Source organism: Muntiacus reevesi, chromosome 19 (assembly GCF_963930625.1).
Source record: "Muntiacus reevesi chromosome 19, mMunRee1.1, whole genome shotgun sequence".
Taxonomy (NCBI): domain Eukaryota; kingdom Metazoa; phylum Chordata; class Mammalia; order Artiodactyla; family Cervidae; genus Muntiacus; species Muntiacus reevesi.
In genome coordinates this window covers 38145309-38168128 of record NC_089267.1, presented here as the reverse complement: position 1 = coordinate 38168128, position 22820 = coordinate 38145309, and the positions used below count along the sequence as shown (strand labels likewise).

At 38.4% G+C, this 22820-nt stretch overlaps 1 protein-coding gene across 2 annotated transcripts in view; it reads left to right on the top strand.

The window, feature by feature from the left end:
* Nucleotides 1-22820, top strand: part of FIG4 (FIG4 phosphoinositide 5-phosphatase) — a 158612-nt gene that overhangs the window by 100201 nt on the left and 35591 nt on the right. For both annotated transcript variants that reach the window (XM_065911332.1, XM_065911331.1), the window contains 6 exons: nt 142-200; nt 1446-1593; nt 3049-3132; nt 5113-5308; nt 6325-6407; nt 8478-8564. In XM_065911332.1, coding sequence (XP_065767404.1) covers nt 142-200; nt 1446-1593; nt 3049-3132; nt 5113-5308; nt 6325-6407; nt 8478-8564 — 657 coding nt within the window. The remainder of the gene's footprint in view (nt 1-141; nt 201-1445; nt 1594-3048; nt 3133-5112; nt 5309-6324; nt 6408-8477; nt 8565-22820) is intronic.

Genomic DNA, 22820 nt, shown 5'->3' with positions numbered 1-22820 from the left:
CTTTAGGAGCCTTTCCTGTTATCCTAGTACTAACCACCCCCCACCACAGTTTGTCTAGATAACACATTTTATCTAGTGAATTGTAGAAAACCAACATTTACATTTGGCCCATTTTAATCCTCTTTTTTTTTTTTTAAATAGTTATACTTACTGGTGGACGCCAGAGGTAATAAAACATTTACCACTGCCTTACGATGAAGGTAGGTACGCTGTTTCTCCTTTAGTTTTTATGCCAGTCTATTTAGAAATTATTCTTAAATGATCTTGAAGCATTCTTTTCATTAGAAAAAAATGAATGACTATTCACTGTTATGTTGCTGTTATAATAGATAGGAGGATTATAACATCTTAGCTTTTTTTAAAGGGTAGAGATTGTATTATACTTCTTTTGTCTAAATAGGCCAATACCTTGTATTGTGTCTTACCAGTTATCAGGTATGTCACTCAGATATTTAGTGGATATATTATTTTATCATTTAAAATTAGTACTTAATATATTCCTACATATTTGGGGGGAGTAGGGAGGAAGTGAGGACCCATTCACAAGGAGAAATAAAAACTCTCCCTATATCTAAGCCATGAAAAAAGGTACAGATGTATGTATAAAACTATATTTTAGTCACTGAAGATTAAATTATATATTAATTTGTCAGAAAGGCAGGAAAGTTTTTACATTCAAAGAATACCTTAAAATGTATTTTAACATATTAGAACAATGTTTCCAAAGTTAAATAATTGACCAGTTTGAAATAGTTTATTTTTGATTCTATTATTGATTCTTCCGACTGTGGACAAGCCAATTTTTTCAATTGTGAAAGGATATGACGATCTATTGCCAATCTGGAACACTCCAGTTGAAGATTCCATCTAGTCACGTTTGACCATCCCATTTTTGGATGGTATGGTGAAGCCCATAAAGTAAGAAGATTGCAAATGAGTTCTTAACAAATTATTAATTAGCTTTTAAAAAGCATTTGTTAACCTTGAAATTCTGGGCAAAATAATAAATCATACTGCTGCTAAGAAGATTCAGTTGTTCTGGGAAAAAAGATAGGAATTTAACAACCTAATGTTGCCCATAATAAAGAAGATTTTAAATATAATGGAAAATTTAATAAAATAGCTGCACAATGTTTATCTCTAAGGAAGAGGGTGTTTATTGAAGAGAAAAAAGGAATTTAAAGAATTGAGTGATTTGATTTCTTAAATAATTTCCCACTCCCACCCCAGCTCCCAAAGGTTTCCACCTCCTTAGAGATTGTCTTGCTCAGTTTTGCAATGTATATTCTGTGCACACATCTGGTTTCAGTTCCAAGCGTGTAAGTGCCAGAGGCACAGTCTGAGCCTTGTTCAGTGTACTCTCTGTGAACACAGTTGACATTACAGAAATGTTTATGAGATGTAATCTGAAGACTTTTAAGAGTAACAGGCAGTATCTCTCTCAGTTATCTGTGCTGCGAACTTAAAGAAGTTAGTAGTGAAGAAATTTCACAAATATGAAGAGGAGATTGACATCCACAATGAGTTCTTTCGACCATACGAGCTGAGTAGCTTTGATGACACCTTTTGCTTGGCTATGACGAGTTCAGCACGGTATGTTGTGAATTCTCTGAAACTGGAAGCATTGGGAACTGTGGTTTTCCTAGTTTGTTTAGCTATGTCTTCCTTTACTGTTCTGCATGCCTGCTACAGGTGGTTGTCCAACCTCTGAAATTCCTTCTACAGTTGGGAGCCCATTACTCAGGAGACAGTCCTTCTATTGTTGGACAGCTCTCCATCCTGGTCTGTTACCTTTGAACATATGTCATTTTTCTGTCTCTTTTGGACTTTAATGGGGCCTTTTAGGAAAATTATGGGTCTAGATTAAGAAAATTAGGCTCAGAAAATCAGCTTTTTGATCATTATGCTTTATACTAAAGTTTGCATTCTTGTATTTACCTTTTGTGTTTCACATTTCCTTCAAATGTGATATATGTATGCCTAAACTTAATATAGTACATGTTGAAACATATTTCATGGTTTGTTTCCTAGAAATCACTCTACATTTTGCTTTGGTTTCAGACAGAAAGTTTGGAATTTTTACTTGCTTGATTTTCAGTTATACTTGTTAAAGTTTAGCAGTTTTAACTGTGAGGTTATCGTCATTTTCCTTTGGGTTATACATAAATTTTAGTGAGTAGCAAATTCTCAAATATATCATCCATAAATCATGAGGATCAACTGAGTAGTTCAAAAAGAAAGAAAAATTAAACCACTTACATTTGAAAGGAACATTTTCTAACTGTTAAGTAGGCATTTTGAGTCAGATTCAATATTACTTTCTTTTCCTTCAAAAAATGTAATATTGAGTCACCTGCTTGGAGCAGTATCCTTGCCAGAAGTTAGGAGTCTTATCTGCATAAATCATGTAACCATTGGCATCTATTAAGGAGTTTTGTCTGGCTTCAGCAGTAATAGTAAGGTAGCCCCTGTATCATGAGGAAGTAGCTTTAGCTTATCACAGTAAGTGGTAAATTAACAGTTTCTATTTAAAGTGTTCCAGTGTTATAATGAATTAACTCCACACTAATGAGACAGATGTTGATACTTCAGTTCATACCACTGTGTTTTTGATAACTGTGTCTGCCTCCGTAGGTGGTATAGTGTAATAAAAACATTGTCCATAAAACCGAGCGGCTTAGTATCTTGCCATCAGTTTTATGAGTTTAATTTTACTTGAAAATGAATCATGATATACAACCAGAGATGCATCTTAATAATAATTCAGATATCAACTCTGCTCCAGAAAACAAAATCTTGAATTCAAAATGTTGGGCCTCTTAATCAGAGAAAATTCACAGTGAAGACTGCTAACATTGAAGTTAGCGAGTGCCATTAATTCATGGGGTCTTATGGCCCGGATCACCTAAACTCCCTTGAGCATTTCACTTAGAATACACATACCTCTGAAGGCTAAGAAGGAATAGTATAAGAATGTGGATAGAGAGGGAAGCTGATATCATCTGGATGAACAGTGATTCACATGGAATTTTTTTCCCCTTTCTTCAGTGACTTCATGCCTAAGACCGTTGGTATTGATCCAAGTCCGTTTACTGTACGTAAGCCAGATGAAACTGGAAAATCAGTACTGGGGTAAGATTTCCTTGTAGAATAAAATTTTAAAGATTTAAATCAAAATAATGTAGCACTTTCAATATAATTTTCACCCAAAACTAATAACTTAAGGTCATATAGTTTAGAACATGGTACATATACTGGATCTATGGGCGTGCTAAGTCACTGCAGTCGTGTCTGACTCTCTGTGACCCCATGGACTGTAGCCTGCCAGGCTCCTCCATCCATGGGATTCTCCAGGCACAAATACTGGAGTGGGCTGCCATTTCCTCCTCGAGCGAATCTTTCTGACCCAGGGATAGAACCTGCATCTCTTTTGTCTCCTGCATTGGCAGGTGGGTTCTTTACCACTAGCACCACCTGAGAAACCCACTGCATGTATACAGGTAGCTTATTTATAGCACTGGGATTATTAAAACATGTTTGACACTGAAAGTTGAATTTATGGGAATTTTAGCAACACAGTACATTTTACTTAAATTAGGAATTTTGTAGATGGCATAAAGTTAGGTAACAGATGTTATGTATGTCCTTTAATAACTCTGCATCCTCTGTTTCCTACAACATAAAAGACTTATGTAAAAATGTATATTCATTGTGTTTGTTTTTGCTGGCATCCTGAGAAAACATTAAAGCAAATGCTCAGACAGAGGACTTAATGGATTTTCTGTGTATTACATTAACATTGTGTGGGGGATGACTGTTATTTTATTGTATACAGTAGTATGAGGAAGAGCACAAACCATGTTTAAATCTTTATGCTTTGAGACTGGAATGAAATGTGTCCTAGTGTATGCATCTCTGTTACTGCAGCTAACCTGAGTGATCCCAGTGATGAGAATTCTCCTAGGCCCTGGCCAGACTGAATTCTGAGTTCTAATTGTATTTGGGAGTGTGTACAGGGTCTTAATTGGATTCTAACTACATGTGTGAATTATACAGTGAGATATATACTGATATTACTGTTTCCCAGATACACCACTTATGTGACTTAAATATGTGTCCTGGACCAGGTGCTATGAAGAATTTAAAAGAAGGAACATCCTCAAGACATTTAGAATTTATAGAGTTCCTGGGACAAATACATAAATGACCATTTATTTTAGTGTATAGTGCTGAAATGTATCAACTTTAATTTTCAGTTTCATAAAGTCAGAAATGAATTTATTTTCTGTAATATCTAACCCATGGTTAGAGAGTATTACATATTTCTTTTCTATAAAATGTAGAATATTATATTTCAAGTCCCTTGCAGAGAATTTTTTCAAGTAAGAATATTAAATATATTAAATATTTTTCATAAAAGCCAAAAATATTACCATACACTTTTTTAATTAAGAAAAAACAGTATTCTAACTACTCTCAAATTTGGCACTGCAATAAAAGCAAATAATGTGTACTTTTTTCTGTTCCCCCCCATCCACTCCCTATTATTAGAAGATATCTTCAGCAAACATAGTTATTTACTAATTAAGTTGTTTTAAAACAGTTTAAAATCTTAGTTTATGTTCATCAGTTGCTCATTACTTTGGTGCAAGTAATCAGCTGCCACTTTGATTGATAAAAATTCATAGAAAGGCCAGAAATACACATGGATTTGGCTATTGACCGTCTCTTGATGCTTCTACAATTTATAGGTAATTTCACTAATATCTCAAACATAACAGTCTTGTACTATAAATTTTGAAAATCCTGATTTCAGTTACCAAAGGGGAAGACACAGTAGCCAAGTGGTAGAAAGGCTTTTCTGCACACTGCAAGCACATACTTGCTTATTTTCTGAATTCATAGCAAAGCTTACATTCATAGAAGGTCAGTACATGTACATGATAAAATATTAAACTTTTCCCTTCAGCACAACTTGAATCCAGACGCTAGCTTCTCACCGTCATTTTCTTAACACTTCTCCAGGACTGAGGCTTTGGGACAGAGTGATACACGGTGAGCACTGAGGGTTCAGGTTACAGATGCTTCACATCCACATTCCTCTTTTTAAAGAAATAAGAGCAACAGAGAAGAAGCTGTGTTACAGCGGAAGACAGCCGCCAGCGCCCCGCCGCCGCCCAGCGAGGAGGCCGTGTCCAGCAGCTCGGAGGACGACTCGGGGACTGACCGGGAGGAGGAGGGCTCCATGTCCCAGCGCTCCACGCCAGTGAAGATGACCGACGCGGGCGACAGCGCCAAAGTGACAGAGGTGAGGGCCCGGGAGTGGGTGCCGTCCGGTGAGGCTCTGGACAACCAGCTCCAGAATCCCGCTTTCAGCTAAAAGGCTGAGAGCCAGAAAGAGTCACATCACCTCACTCCACCGTTCTCACGCGCAGTGGTGGAGGTGCTGCAGAGACGAATACATTTGGCAAAGACATTATTGAAAATGGTTTCTGAAATCAGTGTTTTTGCTTCCACGTGTAATGGTAACTTTCTTGTCACTTCAGAATTCTTAAAGAGAATCCTGTCCCTCTTGGAGCAACCCATCCACTCGAGGTCCATTTATTTGTTCCCTTGCTTATTAGCACATTATGGGAATGCAGGGTTTGCCCCTGGGCCTCACAATCTCTGCCTAATCCCAGTGGGAAGTTCATCCTGTTGAATTTGATATTGACAGTATATTGAGGGAAAACAAAAGGCAAGTGAACAATAGAAAAATCAAATTTAGCTTTAGGGGAACTGGATTTCTAGAAAGAGCCAGAAGTCATTTGAGGCAGACATGGCAAATAAGATGTAATGAATGATATGGGAACTAAATCCGTTATTCTGGGCATTGGCAAAGTGCAGCCTATTGGCCAAAGTAGTTTGCTGGCATTTTTTCTAAGTTTAATTTACAACCAGCCATACCTATTTACAGCCATACCAATTTGTTTATATGTTATCTATGGTTGCTTTCACCCTGTAACAGCAGAATTATGCAGCTGTGGCAGAGATGATGTGACCCAGAGAACCTAAAGTATTTATTGCCTGACCCTTCACAGAAAATGTTTGCCAACTCTTGCATTATACAAAAGCAATTAGTAATTACCAAATAGTTTTTTACCATAAAATATTTTAGTGAAAATGAAATAAAATTTAAAAAAAATCATTAACTGAGAAATTTAATGAATACGTTGGGATGGTTTTTATGGGAAAATTCACAGGGTCGTTTTCTTCATTTTTGGAAATTATTAATGTGCTAGATGTCTAAGAACTCTTCCTGATTCCCTTATTTTTTGCCCCCAGAATGTAGTCCAGCCCATGAAAGAGGTGTATGGAATCAACCTCTCAGATGGCCTCTCAGAAGACGATCTTTCCATTTATTTAAGGTAAGGTATTTTCAAGAGAAATTAAGGACAAATGCAAATGTATTACAATAACTTACATCTAATATAACTTTTAAAAACTGAAAGTAGTCAACCATACAGAAGTAAGTGAATTCCACTTGGAATAGTAGCATTTAGGTCAGATTCTGAAACAACTTATGTTTGGAGTTAAAAAGCCTACTTACTGTCTGAGACTCTTGGGCCCCTGAATGATAAAAGTTTATGATACTTAACACGTATTTTCACTGCCCAAATATAAACTGCAAACTGAAGTTCAAATGCATTTCTGCATTCCTGCATTAACAAATTCTCAAGATCAAGTACTTTCTTACAAAATGAACCTGGGATATTGGCAGTTGAGGACTTTGTATTCAATTTAGCTTGGGGTGGGCAGAGGGGGAGGATGTGCTGGTGAGAGTGGGGACTGAGAAGGAAAAAGGAAGCAGTGATGTAAAGGGACCAATTCAGAGTGTTATAGACTTTTATTATGAAGATCTAGCTAAAAGGTGGAAATCTACCAAAAGGTATCCATAAAATCACGTACATAAAAATGTGTCTGTGTGTGTTTGCAGAGAAGATTAATAGTTATCAGATTCTCTAAACAATTCCTCACCCCCAGATCCTCAAAAACCTCAGGATTAAACACCCATTTAAACACCCCCTCAACCTAGTATTAATATATGTATTAAGAATCCTTAATTATTTCAAATGAACATGGCCCCACTTATGTAAGTTTGGCTTACATAAAATGTAATATAAATGAGTACTAGTCTTCAGGTCTTTTTAAAGGAGGGTATTGTTTTGCAGAATCCATTGAGCTGATTATTTTTCTACTTCAAATTAATAAGATCTGCTGTAGAATATGTAAAATATAGAAATATATAGCATTTCTTAACTGCAGAAGCACTGGTATGACTATGTATCACTGTCCTACTGGAAGTCAGCTGAGTCATTCAGAACTCAGCCACACCCTCCTCACTCCTGGACACAGTACATTCACAACAGCTGTCACCCTCTGTCACTCAACTTTTATAGCAGTTGAAGTAGACCTCTGTAAGCAACATGGTCTGGAAGAATGAATTATCTGGAGTTAGTGACTAACATGACTCTTACTTACTGCAGAGAGCATAAGTATACATGTCAATGATGTTCACTTGCTGAAGATGAAAGCTGGACAAGACTAAGCTAATTTAAGTTTTTCATAGCACTGCAATGATTTAATAATCGATAGTTTCTGAAGCACTTTTCCTGACCTTGAAAAAACCTAATAAAAACTACCGGCTGCATCCCTGAGAGTAAGATGGATGCATGGAGTACAGGCCACACCTCAGATGGGTGTACTTGAGAAGTATCAGTGGCCCATTGCTAAGTGGGCATCCTCTCACCTTGCTGAGTGGGCCTGGGGCCTGCTTTGGCCCTTAGCTGCGGTCCAGATTAGTGCTGTTGGAGGCTTCTCTGAGGAGGGCTGGTGGGCCAGTGATGCTCAGCAGGTGGTCTCCTCAGTCCCCTCTATCTCTGCTGAAAGTACCCTTAGTAGTGGCTGCTGTATGCGTGGGGATTCCTGTGGTCCTGAGGAACCAAGTCCTTGTCCTGGGTTCTTAGCAGCATCCTTGCTTCAGGAGATGGATCTCTAGCCTGGATCCTGCCGTTTCCTTGTCATTTGTCTCACTGCAAGCACCATCCCTCTCCCCTTGTTTCCCTCTGCTTCCTGCTGGGTCACCCTCAGATATGCAAGGGCTTATGATCATCTTCCTGGCTTCAGGAACATTTCGGCTCAGGTTCTCGATCACGTTCGAGTAAACAGAATGCAGCAAAGTAAACGTTTTCTTTCATTTGTACATTCATGGTCATGACTTAAATTTTCAGCAGCCCCTCCTCCTCTACGTCTCATAAACCCGCTCTGACATCAGGCAGTCATTTACAAAGCACGTCTCGTGGCGCGGCTTTACTGATAGAAGTATATTACTGTCATTCGCACACCCGTACAGTTTGTGTGATCTACTGAATTTGTGGCGGGTAGTTCCTTTAGCTTACTTTTTTATACATTTGTATTTTACATTTTATAATTTGTAGATTTGTGCAGCTGGGGCAGAGTCAACATAAACAAGACAAGAGCAGCCAGCAGTTCTGTTCCAGGTGCCCAGATGGAGTTATAAAATTGTAAGTACTAGGTCAGACCTTGTAAAAATAATCTTTGTATTCATGACTTTAAGACTTTGTAAGAGAAATATTGTGACCAAATCAGTATAAGCAGTAAAGCGTGTCCTCCTGGTATCCTGTTTGAGAACTGGGTATTTATGGGGATGCGGAAGAGGCTGGCAGCCTGACCTGTGCTTGAAATGCATCCTTTAGAAATGGGATTGAAGTTGCTGGGGGATTCCCTCCAGTGGGTACGGCCGGGATGAAAAAATAGCTCTGACCCTGGAGTCAAGCTCCTCAAGTTCACTACAAGACCCCTGAAGGCAGGAGTGGTTTTAGCACTGTATCTTCACCAGTTCTTTTAACTTGCTGTTTAGTAAGTTAAATAAACACTCTGCCACTTTTTGGGTTTTTTTAGCTTGAGCAAGTAATTTTAAGTCCTCTGTGGCTCAGTTTCTTTATCTGCAAATGTGATAATAATTCCTGCTTCCTGGGAGGGTGGTGACACGTTTAATGAGATAATGCATACAAAGTGCTTAGATCCATGTCTGGAATGTGATCTCATTACGTTGTGATCATCACCATCATCACATTCTTCTTTGTATTTATCATTGTTCTCTGCTTTTTGGGACCAAACAAAGCAGGGGTTGTGACCGGGAGTGGCTCCCTGAAGCCGTGTGCTCAGCTGAGTTTCTTTTATGAAAACGGGTCACTGTGGTGATTAAGTGAGGTGGGATATGTAGTGCGTCTAGATCAGTGTCTGGCATAGAGCTGACATTTAGTAAATGTTCTCTTTCCTTTTCTTAGTCCAACTTTGTCAGTTAGCGTAATAAACCATTGGCTGATTGCCTGACTTCTATCTGTACTATATCTGTGTGTTCCTGATTGTTAAGAGGCTACTATAGTGATCCAGGCAAAGATTGGTGGCTTAGAGAGTAGTGGCTGGGAGAATTTTGGAAATGGGATGAATCTAGGAAATGTTTAGGAAGTGAAATAGATAGAGAGGAGTTGAATATGGAAAAAAGGCCTTACCAAGGATGGTCGTTAGGTTTTTTGGTTTGTGCGGTAGGTCTGATTGATTCATTCATTCATTCATTCACTTAGCAAATAGGTACTTAATACCTGCCATTTATCAAGATAATGACAGGACCTGCCATTTATCAAGATAAAGAGCACTATAGGAGAACCCCATTTGCCTTTCAAGGGGGAACCAAAGTGGCCGTGTTTAGGAGGCAGTCAGAAAAGAGGCTCTGGGATTGTGAATGCATGTTGATGGTAACGGAAGCCACTGGTCAAAGATGACACCACTTAAGAGAATAGCAGACTGAGAAGATCCACAGGTGAGTCTTAAGGGGATCTGGGTTTAACACTGAGAAGAGACACAGAGATGGCTAATCAGAGAAGGGGAAGGAGAACCAAGATTATTTTATCACAGCCTCCAAAAGGTCTATTTATTCCTTCTTTCTCTCCTCTGTCACTATTCTTTTTTTTATCATTTTAAAAACATAAGAGCTCATTAACTTAGAAACAGGTTTTCTTTCTTAGGTCTAGTTGAAAGGAATATAGCATACAAAATAAAAGAAAAACATTTTCCCATTTCCATCAACATTGTGTCTACTTTGATCTGTAACTGGTCTTGCTAATAAGTTACTTTTAAATTCTTTTTCTTACAGTATTTAGTATTTGCCTTCCTGAGTGTTAGCACAGATTAAAAAAAACCACGTGGACCTCGAATTTTTTTAACCTTTTCTACTTAATTAGTAAAGAATCTAACATGAGTGTCTTTGCACAGCATCTTCAGCAGGATAACAAAGAGCTTGGTAGGCTTTGTATTATGTTGTCATGGTAACTGCTCAAGAGTGTTGTTTTTTGGTGTGTGTGTGCGCGCGCATGCGGCGTGTGCACTTGCTTTAAATTGAAACTCTGTAACTAGGCTCTTAAAATGTCAGCTATTCAATTTTAGATTTTTAAAGCTGTGCCAAAACCAAGAGAAATTAGATTTATGTGAGATGCTCCAAATTCTCATCTTGTTATGGTTCAGGTTCTAGTATATTTTAAAATATAGCAAGTTTATTTTAAGTTTATATACATTTGTGTCTACTGATCTCTGGACAATTCATAATCTTATCAGTTTTTCTTGAAATTATGAGGCAAACCAGTACTTCTTTTCTAAATGAGGTATGTAACAACCAATATAAAATATATTGACAGTGAACAGCTGGCAAGGAGCCAGTGAACCAGGAGCTCCTGAAACAGAGGTATGGAAAACTGGATGGAGGAGCTGGACATGGTCACCCATGCTCTCGCAGGACATTTCTTAGGAGCGGATCTTAACCCCCAAACTGGTCAGTGTCTGCACTGTCAGCCCAAACACTCACAGTTACATCCTCTTTGAGCGTGACCCTCCCTTTGACTCATGCCACTCCCTCAGTGTGTGGGTGGTGATGAGGGGAAAATGACCTCAGGCAACATTTTCTGAGCAGTGTGTGATGGGCACTGTTCTAAGTACCTTAACCTGTATCAACTCACTTCTCACAAGAACTCTAGGAAGTAGGTCTTAACTATCATCTTCATTTTACAGGTGGGAAAACCCCACAGAGAAGTTAACTGACTTGCCCAAGGTCGAACAGCAGCTGACATTCAAACCCAGACGAGCTGGCTGTCCATCACTAAGCTGTAAATGCCTAGTGTTACCAACTGCTTTTATAACCACAGTGGTAAAAATACTGGGTTATTAGTGTGAACAGCCTTTATTTTGCTCCTCTGACATGATCTGGTTTATAGGCGGCTCCAGATGCAAACATAGTGTTTCTGCCCTGTTGAGCTTGAACTTTTTTTTTTTTTTAATAATTAAAGAGAATATGCCTTTATTCTTTTCCTGATCCCAAGCATGTTGTCTCAAATGTAGACTTGCTTCCTGGGCAGGCACACTTTGCTTGATTCATAACATGGCATGGAGGTTAAGACGTCCTGGGAACAGTGTTACGGCTGTTTAGGGTTATTGCCATCCTAAGTTGTAAGTTCCCCTGCTGCCTCTTGAATTGTACCTAAACTGAGTGCTCAGTAAATGTTTGTTGAGATGTATTGACTCTCACTCCCTCCCATTACTATCTGAGTATGCGTGGGGTGCCATGAGCATCTCTCTCAGCCCACCTCATCCATCCTTGATCACCTGTTAGTTCCCCTATTCTGCTGCTTGCTCACAGACCCTCTGCCCTCTCCTGTTTGTTTCCCTACTGCCTTCTAATAGAGGAGAACAGTAAACACATCAAGGGTGTAACATTTCTTCCTCTCTGTCCTGCTTCCACTTGCACCCGTGACCAGATGCAGAGTGAGATAGGCCTGCAGGGAAGAACCTGCTCTGCCCGGGCAGGTGGGGCACTGTGTTCATGCAGGGCCGCCCTGCCCTCTTCGTACACTCCCAGTTCTCAGCACTTTTTAACTAAGCAAGATATGCCAATCAGTGGAGGTTAAGAAGAACATGAACATGTGTATTATTAGTGCCTGCTATTCCACGGCTCACCTATTCCAGGTATATGTCTCACTTGTTTAAACATTTGTCTCTAAGAAATGGTTCAAAATATAATACATAGAGTTTGGTAAAACCTGTCTAATTTAGGATCCTTCCAATGGAGAATGAGCTAAGTAACTTTTTACTGTATTAGGACCATAGGTTGAGTTTATTTGCTAAGTACATCTCACAATAAGTATTTGCTGATCTTACAGGGAATGCCTCTGGGTTTCGGCTTCGGCTAGGGGATCCTCTCACTCATCAGAGGATGCTCTTACACAGAGTCAGGGCATGTTTTCACACCCATGAAGTGAGCATGACACTAGGCCATGCTTAGCTCAACTTTGTTGACTTTCCATGGTGTCATTTTCAATGCTGTGTCTCTATATACATGTCACTCCGGCGTTCCCACCCCACCGTTGATTTCATCTAGTCCTAGCAGATAATACTCTCATCTCCGCTGCAGGCTAAAAAAGTATTTCATGGGTCACTCTTGTTATCTTTTCCAAACACCCAGGGGTGCAATCTTTAAAAGTTTAAGGATTAGAGCAGTTGGGAAGCCATGATCGATGATTAGCAGCTCATTCGCTCCACAGGAGGGAGATGATGGTGACAATTCCTCCATCCAAGGAAACTAGGTTGTGACTTTTTCTCTCACCCCAGAAATGACCACGGAAGTCTTTCTTTCTCTTTGACTCAGGCCTTTATTTTTCTCTCTCTAACCCTCTCTGGCTTTTCTTATATGTACTTTCCTAATTATCTCTCTCTGCTTCCCCCTAGCCCCCCGTTTATTTTACCTTCCTCTCTTTCTCCCCCTTTTTTCCTTTGCCATCCTCTCTCCAACCCCTCCAGGGTATTTTTAACTCTGTTTAGTTTTTAAAATACAGTAATCTCTCCAAAACACAAATTGCTTTCCTGTATTTTAGGATAGTGCTTTTCAGACTGTAATTCTAGACTCATTAGTGGGGCATGAAATTAATTTAGTAGGCCTCCACACAACAAAATGAAAAGAATCGAAACTGAACTGAGCCCAGTAGAAGGCTCTAGTGCAGGGCACAGGGGTTAAGTCTTGTTTCATGAAATTTTATTTCTATACATAAATATAGCATTGTGTACCAATCTGCCACTGCAAAATGCATTTCTCACGGTGGAGAACAGTCACAGATTGAGTTTATATGTATGCACCTTTTCTGAGACCAAATGAATTAAAAATCTTAACTCTGTTCCCATTATTCAGGCACTTAATGAATGTTTGTTGTTGGAATGAAAATGTGTGAATAATTTCTGTTTGGAATAGACAGGAGAGAGGTCAGGAAGAAAAGGGATCAGAAAGAGGTGTAAGAGGTTTTCTGTGATGTATCCAAAGTGGGTAAAGTAAATGCAGGCTTTGGAAAATACACTCTCATTACTTACAGTGAGTTGAGCACTGGGATGACCATGCAAAGGAAGGAGGTAGCAGGAAGCTCCAGCTGAAAGTCAAAATGAAAAGCTATTAGATGTATAAAGGGAAGACAGAAAAGCAAATGCCTCTTTGTTTGATATTATCTATAATAGTACCTGCATTCTGAATATTATCTATTATAGCACCTGCATACTATGTTAAACAAGAAAATTTAATGGAACAGAGTGAATTTTTTGAACCTTTCAGAGAAGGCTGTCCTGAAAGGTTTCTAGCATATAAGGAATAATAAATGGAAATTTAATTGTAGGTAACTGTGTAATTAATTTAATGTAGCTAAAATAACTTTGATATTTAAAAAATTTAGTATATTGACTATTTTATTTTGGTGACTACAAAGCATATCATTTATGGAAATTCCGCAGGTTCACATGAGGACTTGAATCTCCACCCCACCAATATAGGTTTTTCTTTTTTTCCAAGAACCTAGCTAGTGATTCTATAAGGTAAGATACACTTGTGTGTGTGCTCTGTTGGGTCTGATTCTCTGCGACCCCATGGACTGTAGCCTGCCAGGCTCCTCTATCCATGGAATTTCCCAGGAAAGAATACTGGAGTGAGTTGCCTTTTCCTCCTGCAGGGGATCCTCCTGATCCAGGGATCAAACCTGCATCTCCTGCATCGTTAGGCAGATTCTTTACCACTGTGCCACCTGGGAAGCCCAAGGCATACTTTTGTAAGTAAGGCATTATAGGCACTAAAGGACAGGTATTTATTGACTGTTCACTATATGCCAGGTTAGGTATATGTACATTTAATACATAGTTGAGTGAGAGAGTGTGTGTCTCTGCTTCTGAGGGTTTCCCTGGTGTCAGGAAATTCCAGGTGGTGGGAGGTGCTTTGAAGGTGGGAGATAGTGTGAAGAGGAAGCTGTGGGAGTGCAAAGAAGAATCCAAATCAGGTGGGCAGGCTTCACCCTCAGGCTAAATTTTAAGGGAAAATGGAGTTATCTGGTTGAAGAAGGCAGAAAGGGCAAAGGTTCAAGACCACACACCACTTTTAGAGACCCATACAGAATTCAGTGTCTAATGCAAGGGGATCTTCAGTGAGGAGTCCAGAGACACAGACCAACAGGAACAATCAGAAGGAGATGCTAAGTGAGAGACAGTGACCCTTGTCCTAGAAGCCTGTTTTAATCAGGGAAGTGATAAAAGGTACTGTGGAAATAGCATAGAGAATGGATTGGAGGCCCAGAGATAAACAGCACATCTAAGTGATCGGAGTCTGCTTTCGGCTGCTGAAATAAGGGATTTATTTTGTAAAGGTAGATTCTGTAGGACATGGTACAATTTGGTAACTAATTAGGTGTGAGGAGTGTGTTAGAGACGGGAGTGTTCTAGCTATGTTTACTAGATCTGGTCACCAGGATTGAAAATACAAATGCATGTTTGGGACAATGATAGGATCAGGTGATTTGTCTGGAGCTCCAGGGGATGGTGAGGGACAGGGAAGACGGGCATGCTGCAGCCCTTGGGGTTGAAAAGAGTCGACACAACTGAACAACAGCAAGAGGCTTTACAGGGATTCAATGATTTTGTGGGGTGGGTTGGTTGGTTTTTTGCTCTTGATTTTAAAAGAAAGTTAAATTTTGTATCTTTCTTTGATGGTGTCCAAGTTAAATAGATTATTATATGTACTTTTTAAATGTTTTGGAGATTCATGGTCCTATTAAAGGGAGGGGGATCCTTCAGTTACTGATAGAAATGAAGAATTTACAGGTTTAAATGTATTTTTAGCCCTGAAAATACTTATTTTTTCACATGAACAAGCAGGTTAATCCTGAGGGAACAGATCTGCATATCTGATACGGCCACCTTGAAGAGTATTACTCATTGGTTTTCTTAGCTCTGCATAAAGAATCACATTTTGTAACTGTTTAACCTTTTGTTATTTTGTTAGTTTACCAAATTACCATCAATTCTGTGGATGGAAGGTGAGTGGGATGGTTTTGGGCAGATGGAGTGGTTACTGAGCCTGGTGCTATGTCACCGTGCCTTCCTAACAGCCTTTCCTTTTGCACGATGACGATGTGGGCCCAGGTATGATGTATTCATTGCCCTTTGCTTCTCTGAGCTTCTGCAAGAAGTCTTTCCAGCTAAGATAAAATTTTGGTTCCAATACAAGAAAAAAGCATTTCAATTTTATATTTAAATATAGATCTGTCATCCTATGTGTGACTCAGAACCCTTTGGGGCTTTTACACATGATTTTAAAAATAAAGTACAAATCCCATTAAGTCCTAATTGTGTTTAGAATCCACCAATAGGCATCAATAGTCTTAATGTTGGATCAGTAATTTTCTGTGTTTAGCATTTTAATATTATTTTTCTTATGGTTTATGAAGAAATTTAAGAAATATTACCATAGAAATCAATTGCATTATGTTTTTAAAATTAAAGGTCCATTCATTTTATAACCACCTTCTATCATCCCTCCCAATTTAATGGGAAAAGAAAGTCCTTGAATGAAAAAAAAAAAAAAAAACTGTGGTATTTTTAAACTGAAATTAATTTCTTAAAAAACTGTTAAGTTACTTGAGGGCAAGGCTTACCTGCCTTTGTGTCTGCAGTTCATAGCATAATACCTGGTATGCAGTAAGCATTAAATAAATTATGAATGAGTAATATTCAGTAGTTTAACTTCTTTAAGGAATGTCATGCAATAGTTAAGTGTGATGGGAAAAAAAATGTCAGGGTTAACAAATTGAAGCAGATGGCAAGACAAATGATAAATATTTGTTAATTTTCATTCACTATAGTATATTTTCAGTTTTAGATGTAACAACACAGAGTTCTTGGCAGTTCTGTCATGATTGTCTCAATTGACAAACCATTGATGTTCTTATTAATTTATGTTAGTATGACAGGCTAAAATAGGATCATGATTTTCTTTTTACATTTTTTTTCAGCTTTATTAAGATAGAATTGACATATAGTATGTGTAAGTTAAAGGTGTACAATGTAATCATTTGATGTATGCATATACTGCAAAATGATTACCATAATAAGGTTAGTTAATGCAACCATCACTTCACATATTAACAGTTGTATGTGTGTGTGTATATGTGGTGAGAATGTTTAAAAATTTACTCTTAGCAATTTTCAAATGTACAAAACTATAATCACCATGCTTTATACTACATCTCCAGAATTTATTTTATAACTAAGAGTTTGTAACTTTGACTACCTTCATCCATTTCCCGTATCCCTCAGCCCCTGCTTCTGGCAGCCACTAATCTGTTTGGGGTTTTTTGGTGGGTGGGGGTGTTTAAGTTCCACATATTAGTGAGATCATATGGTATTTGTCTGACTTACTTCACTTAGCAAATTGCCGTCAAGTTCCATCCATTTAACATAAGGCAAAACTTACTTTTTTTTATATAGCTAAATAATATTCCTTTGTGTGTATATATAACACATCTTTATCCATTCAAGCATTGATGGACACTGAGGCTGCTTTCCCATCTTGACTGTTGTAACTAATGCTACAATGAACAGGGGGGAGCGTATATCTTTTTGAGTTAGTGTGTTTTGTTTTCTTCAGATAAATAGCCAGAATTTTGATTCCTGAATCATATGGTAGTTCTATTTTTAATTGTTCAGTCGCTCAGTCGTGTCTGACCCTTTGCGACCGCATGAATTGCAGCACGCCAGGCCTCCCTGTCCATCACCAACTCCCAGAGTTTACTCAAACTCATGTCCATCGAGTTGGTGATGCCGTCCAGCCATCTCATCCTCTGTCATCCCCTTCTCCTCCTGCCCCCAATCCCTCCCAGTATCAGGGTCTTTTCAAATGAGTCAACCTCTTCACATGAGGTGGCCCAAAGTATTGGAGTTTCAGCTTCAGCATCAGTCCTTCCAGTGAACACCCAGGACTTATCTCCTTCAGGATGGTCTGGTTGGATCTCCCTGCTGTCCAAGGGACTCTCAAGAGTCTTCTCCAACACCACAGCTCAAAAGCATCAATTTTTCGGTGCTCAGCTTTCTTCACAGTCCAACTCTCACATCCATACATGACTACTGGAAAAACCATAACCTTGACTAGACGGACCTTTGTTGGCAAAGTAATGTCTCTGCTTTTTAACATGCTATCTAGGTTGGTCATAACTTTCCTTCCAAGGAGTAAGAGTTTTTTCATTTCATGGCTGCAATCACCATCTGCAGCAATTTTGGAGCCCCAAAAAATAAAGTCTGCCACTGTTTCCACTGTTTCCCCATCTATTTGCCATGGAGTGATGGGACCAGATGCCATGATCTTAGTTTTCTGAATGTTGAGCTTTAAGCCAACTTTTTCACTCTCCTCTTTCACTTTTCATCAAGAGGCTCTTTAGTTCTTCACTTTCTGCCATAAGGGTGGTGTCATCTGCATATCTGACGTTATTGATATTTCTCCTGGCAGTCTTGATTCCAACTTGTGCTTCTTCCAGCCCAGCGTTTCTCATGAGGTACTCTGAATATAAGTTAAATAAGCAAGGTGACAATATACAGCCTTGACATACTCCTTTTGTTAGGGGAACCTTTATATTGTTTTCCATAGTGACTGTACCAGTTCATGTTCCCACTATAATGAACAAGTGTTCCCTTTTCTCCGTGTTGTTGCCAGCACATGTCATCTGTCCTTTTTGATATTATTCTAATAGCTGTGAGGTGAGCTCATCATGGTTTTGGTTTTCATTTCACCAATGAACCTTTTCACATTCCTGTTGGCCATTTATGCCTTCTTTGGAAAAACATCTATTCACATTCTTTGCCCATATTTTAGTTTATTTGTTTTTGTTCTGTTGAGTGGTTTGAGTTCCTCTATATTTTGACTGTTAACCCCTTATCAGATACACTGTTTACAAATATTTTCTTCCAGTCCATAGGTTGCCTCTTCGTGATCACTTTTTACTCTACAGAAACTTTTTGGTTGGATTTAGCCCCATTTATTTTTGCTTTTGTTGCTTGTGCTTTTGGTGTCCTATCCATAAAATCATTGACAAGACCAATATCAAGGATCTTATCTCCTGTGTTTTATTAAGAAAATGATGGTTTCAGGTCTGTATTTAAGTCTTTAATCCAGTTCTTATTTTGTGTGAGGCATAAGAAAGGGGTCGATTTTTACTTTTTTTGAATGTGAATATCCAGTTTTCCCAGCATTATTTATTGAGGAGATTATTTTTTCTCCATTGAGTATTCTTGGCTCCCTAGTCAAATATTATTCAACCATGTATGCATAGGGCAATAGAACAGAATTGAGAGCTCAGAAATAAACCAATGTGTCAGTTTTTATGCCAGTATGGTTTATTTCTTTCTGGATTGCTTTGGCTGTTTGGGGTCTTCTGTGCATCCTTAAAGCTCAAGTTAGCTTCTTGCAGGCAGCATATCATTGGATCTTCTTCTTTAATATATTCACTCACTGTATCTTTTGACTGTAGAATTCAATCTATTTACATTTAAAGAAATTATTCATAGGCAAGGACTTACTATTGCCATTTTGTTCATAGTTTTCTGTTTTGTAGATCTTTTGTTCCTTACTTCCTCTCTTGATATCTTCCTCTATGATTTGATGACTTTTTATACCAATATACTCAGACTCCTTTACTCAGTCTTTTTTGTGACCACTTTTTTCCCCCCTGTGGTTCCATGAAACTTACATAAAATATATTTATCATATTCTATTTTAAGGCGATAATAACTTCAGCACCATAAAGAAACTTTGTACTTTTATATCTACCCCACCATCCATTGTGTTTTAGGCTATGGATGATACCATTTAACATCTTTTTATTATATACAGTAAATCCCCTACATTCCAATGAGTTCTGTTCCAAGAGCACATTCATAAGTCCAATTTGTTCATAAGTCCAACAGAGTTAGCCTAGAATATCCAAGTAACACAGTAGGCTATATAGTACTATACTATACTAGGTTTGTAATACTTTTCACACAAATACATAAACACAAACTAGAAAACATTTTTAATCTTACAGTACAATACAGTACCTTGAAGAGTATAGTAGTATCAGCTACATCACCACTGCTTTTACACCTGCTTCTGGACATCCTGGGCTTGAAATAAAGGTAGTGTACTACTGTATTCTGTACGGTACTGTACAACAGACAAAATCACAACCACTTGTAGAGGATACACGCACACAACAGCGTACACCAAACACATGAACTGACTTACATGACTGGACATGCACATTCACGTCTTTGAAAATTTGTAACTTGAAGGTTTGTGTGTAGGGGACTTACTGTGCCCAATAACAAATTATTCTAATTATGGTTGTTTTTAATACGTTTTAACATTTAAAGTAGAATTGCATGTGAATTATGCACCACCAATACAATGTTAGAGAATCTGACTTTGACCATGTGTTTATTATTACCAGTGAGATTTACACATTCATAGGTTTTTGAAATGTTAAACTAGCATCCTTTTTTTTTTCCCCACTGCCCACCAAGTTCCCTGGCCAGATAGGGCTACCAGCACAGCTATGCAGATGCAAAGAGCCTCTGGCTGCAATCTCTGATCAGTTGTAGCTCCAAGGAGGAATGTGTTCAGCCAATATCTGAGTGATGGTTACTATAAACCTGGCCCCCCTTCTCCATGTCTATCTGAGTCTCCATGGTCAAGCCCCACAGATTTCCCCAGTGGACCTTCTCGGAAGCACCCTGCAGTGCTAGGGAGCTGGATCTTTACTTTGGGTTCATTCTTGTCCCCCTCCCCCCACACCCCCCAAAAGCTATAGGCCCAGAGGCCATCTCATGTGGCCCTGTAACTATCCAGAGAATGGGCAATGCAGTTGGAGTGTAGACATTCTTCTTACCTTTGTAATGCTTTTCTTCTTGGTCTCTGTGGGTCCAAGGGGGTGCTCCCACCTCACCCCCTGGGTTCTGGAATGTTCACAATAGTAACTTGTTTAAGTACCTACCTTGTGAGGGGGGTGACTTTAGGGACAACCTACCTTGCCATCTTGATCCGTGATTTTCTTATTTTCAGTTCAGATTGCTGAAGCTAAAGAATCCCTTGATCAACATGCCTAGAGTTGAATCATGATTTCTTGATTTCCATTTGCCTGTTGTTTCCAAATATGAGAAACTGAAAGTTTTGCTTCTTTTTTATATTTAACTTACTCTTAGAACCTTACAATTAAAAAAAAAAAATGATGGTAGTTTGATCTCAGTAGCAAAGGAGGAAACTTTTTACATTGAAAAAAAATCTTCCCTCGCAAACCCACTTTCCATTTGCTTGCAAAAACACTCAGTATGAGATGGTTTACATCCATTAGTAAAGGGTCACAATTTCTATTCTGTATGTGTGATGTCACCAAAACACTAATTAAGTCCCAAAATATCTGAATAAAATATATCTTGTTCCTCATGCAGAAAAAAAGGCCTTGAGACTATCTTGACTTTCTTAACCATTTTGTTTTGCTATTTATAATTGTGTTAGAAGTTCATTACTTAATGTCAAAATAAAGTCAATTAGTGCTTTTTAAGCATTGTACATCTAAGTTATACCTCTTTAAATATAAAGCTCTTAGACTTATTTCAAAAGATGAATAGCTAAATTAGTAGTTCCTTTGTCATGTGGTTGGAAAATAGGGAAGTAAATTGACTAAATAGAGTTAGTATGTTCAGATACATTTACTTTCAGTAATAGAACAGAGCTAGGGAAAAAAATTCCGATCATCTCAAAAACATCAGTAAATATTTAGTAGATAGAAAAAGAGCAAAAATATAGCTTTAGGTATGTTTTTGGGAACTCTAAATAGTATTATATTTGAAGCTTCTGAAACCAATAACTTCATCCTTTACACTCTCTTCTACTCATTATTACTCTTACTTGCCCAAAGATTTTGCTTTTACTTGGTTTGAATGGTTTTAACACATATAATTGAACATTTCAGTAGGTATTAACTCTTAATTGCATTTTCTCATGCTGTAATGAAATTGGTTACTGGTTTTATATATCATGTAGATGATACAGTTAAATTGAATTTATTGTTTACTAGTTTATTATTTCACTTTAGCATTTAATTTCTGTTTTTACAGATGGGATCTTGGATATTTCCCAATAGTCTCATCATGAGAAAATCAGCTGATGTCATCTGAACTCTTTGCATACTTCTTTCCTGCCAAAACCTGTCTGTAATGGCTTCTAGAGATTCAAAAATACAGTCAGAGTTGTGAGGAAGGGTGCAAGACAGCACACTCTGAATGTTCCATTTGTGCACACATGCGTTTAGCATATTAGGACCATAACGTTTGGGGACTGGAAGATGTTTAGAGATCACTGGACTCAGTCCTCTGATTTTCTAGGAAAACAAGGCCTGCAGAGGATCTGCAGTTCATTCGGTTATAGAATTCTTAAATGATGAGTCTGGAACTCGAACTTCATTTCTTAGGGACTTAAACCAAAAGTCCAAAAACGTGAAATCCTGAGCCAGGCAGCTGGAATTTCTCTAACCCATGCTCCTATTGGGTGCATCTAAAAGTGGAGGAGCCTACCACTGGCAGCATGGACAGTAACAAATAGGGACAACTAGCACCTCGAAACCAAAGACAGTTATAAAAAGCATAAAGCAGTGAGGCTCAAATGTGGTCTGCAGACTCCTAGGGAGTCCTCCAGCCCCCACTGAGTCAAGTCCTTCTCTGACCTGGCTCCTAAAGTGAATGTACTTTTATCCCCAGCCAGGCCTTCAGGATTGGAGGGGCCATGAGGGAAGGGTCAAGGGGTGTGTGTATGTCTGTGTCTGTGTGTGTGTGTAAGTGAGAGGCAGGTAGGCTAGTTCCACTTAATTTTTAGTGCTTCATCAAGGAATTACTTAAGTATCAACCCTGGAATGCATGTCTTTTTAATATGCTTTGTGGCAAAATGGGAAATGTGCATGAAAGAATTCTGTTGTGTATCAAAATATGGAGACTGTCTCAAGGAAAAGCACATATGAGAGCTGAACCCATTGCTTTTTTCATGGAACACTAATTAAGATAATGACTGAGAGACAAACTGTGGGGCTTCAGAATTGAGTATTTGGCAGTTAGGTTTTCAAAAATGAATACAGTAAGCCTGCCACTTCAAGAAAAACAATTGAAAGTACTTGTTACCAGTGATAATATTAGATATTTCAAGCCAAAATCAGAATTTTGGAAAACCTGTATCCACCATCATGAGCAATACTTAAAAATTTTTTCTGGTGAGATTAGATTGGTAATGATCTTAGCCAATGTGAATTTTTTAAAATATATTGTATAATGAAATGTCCTACCACTTGGAGGATCTTCATAACTCAGTGAGTCAGTATTATTGAAATGACCAA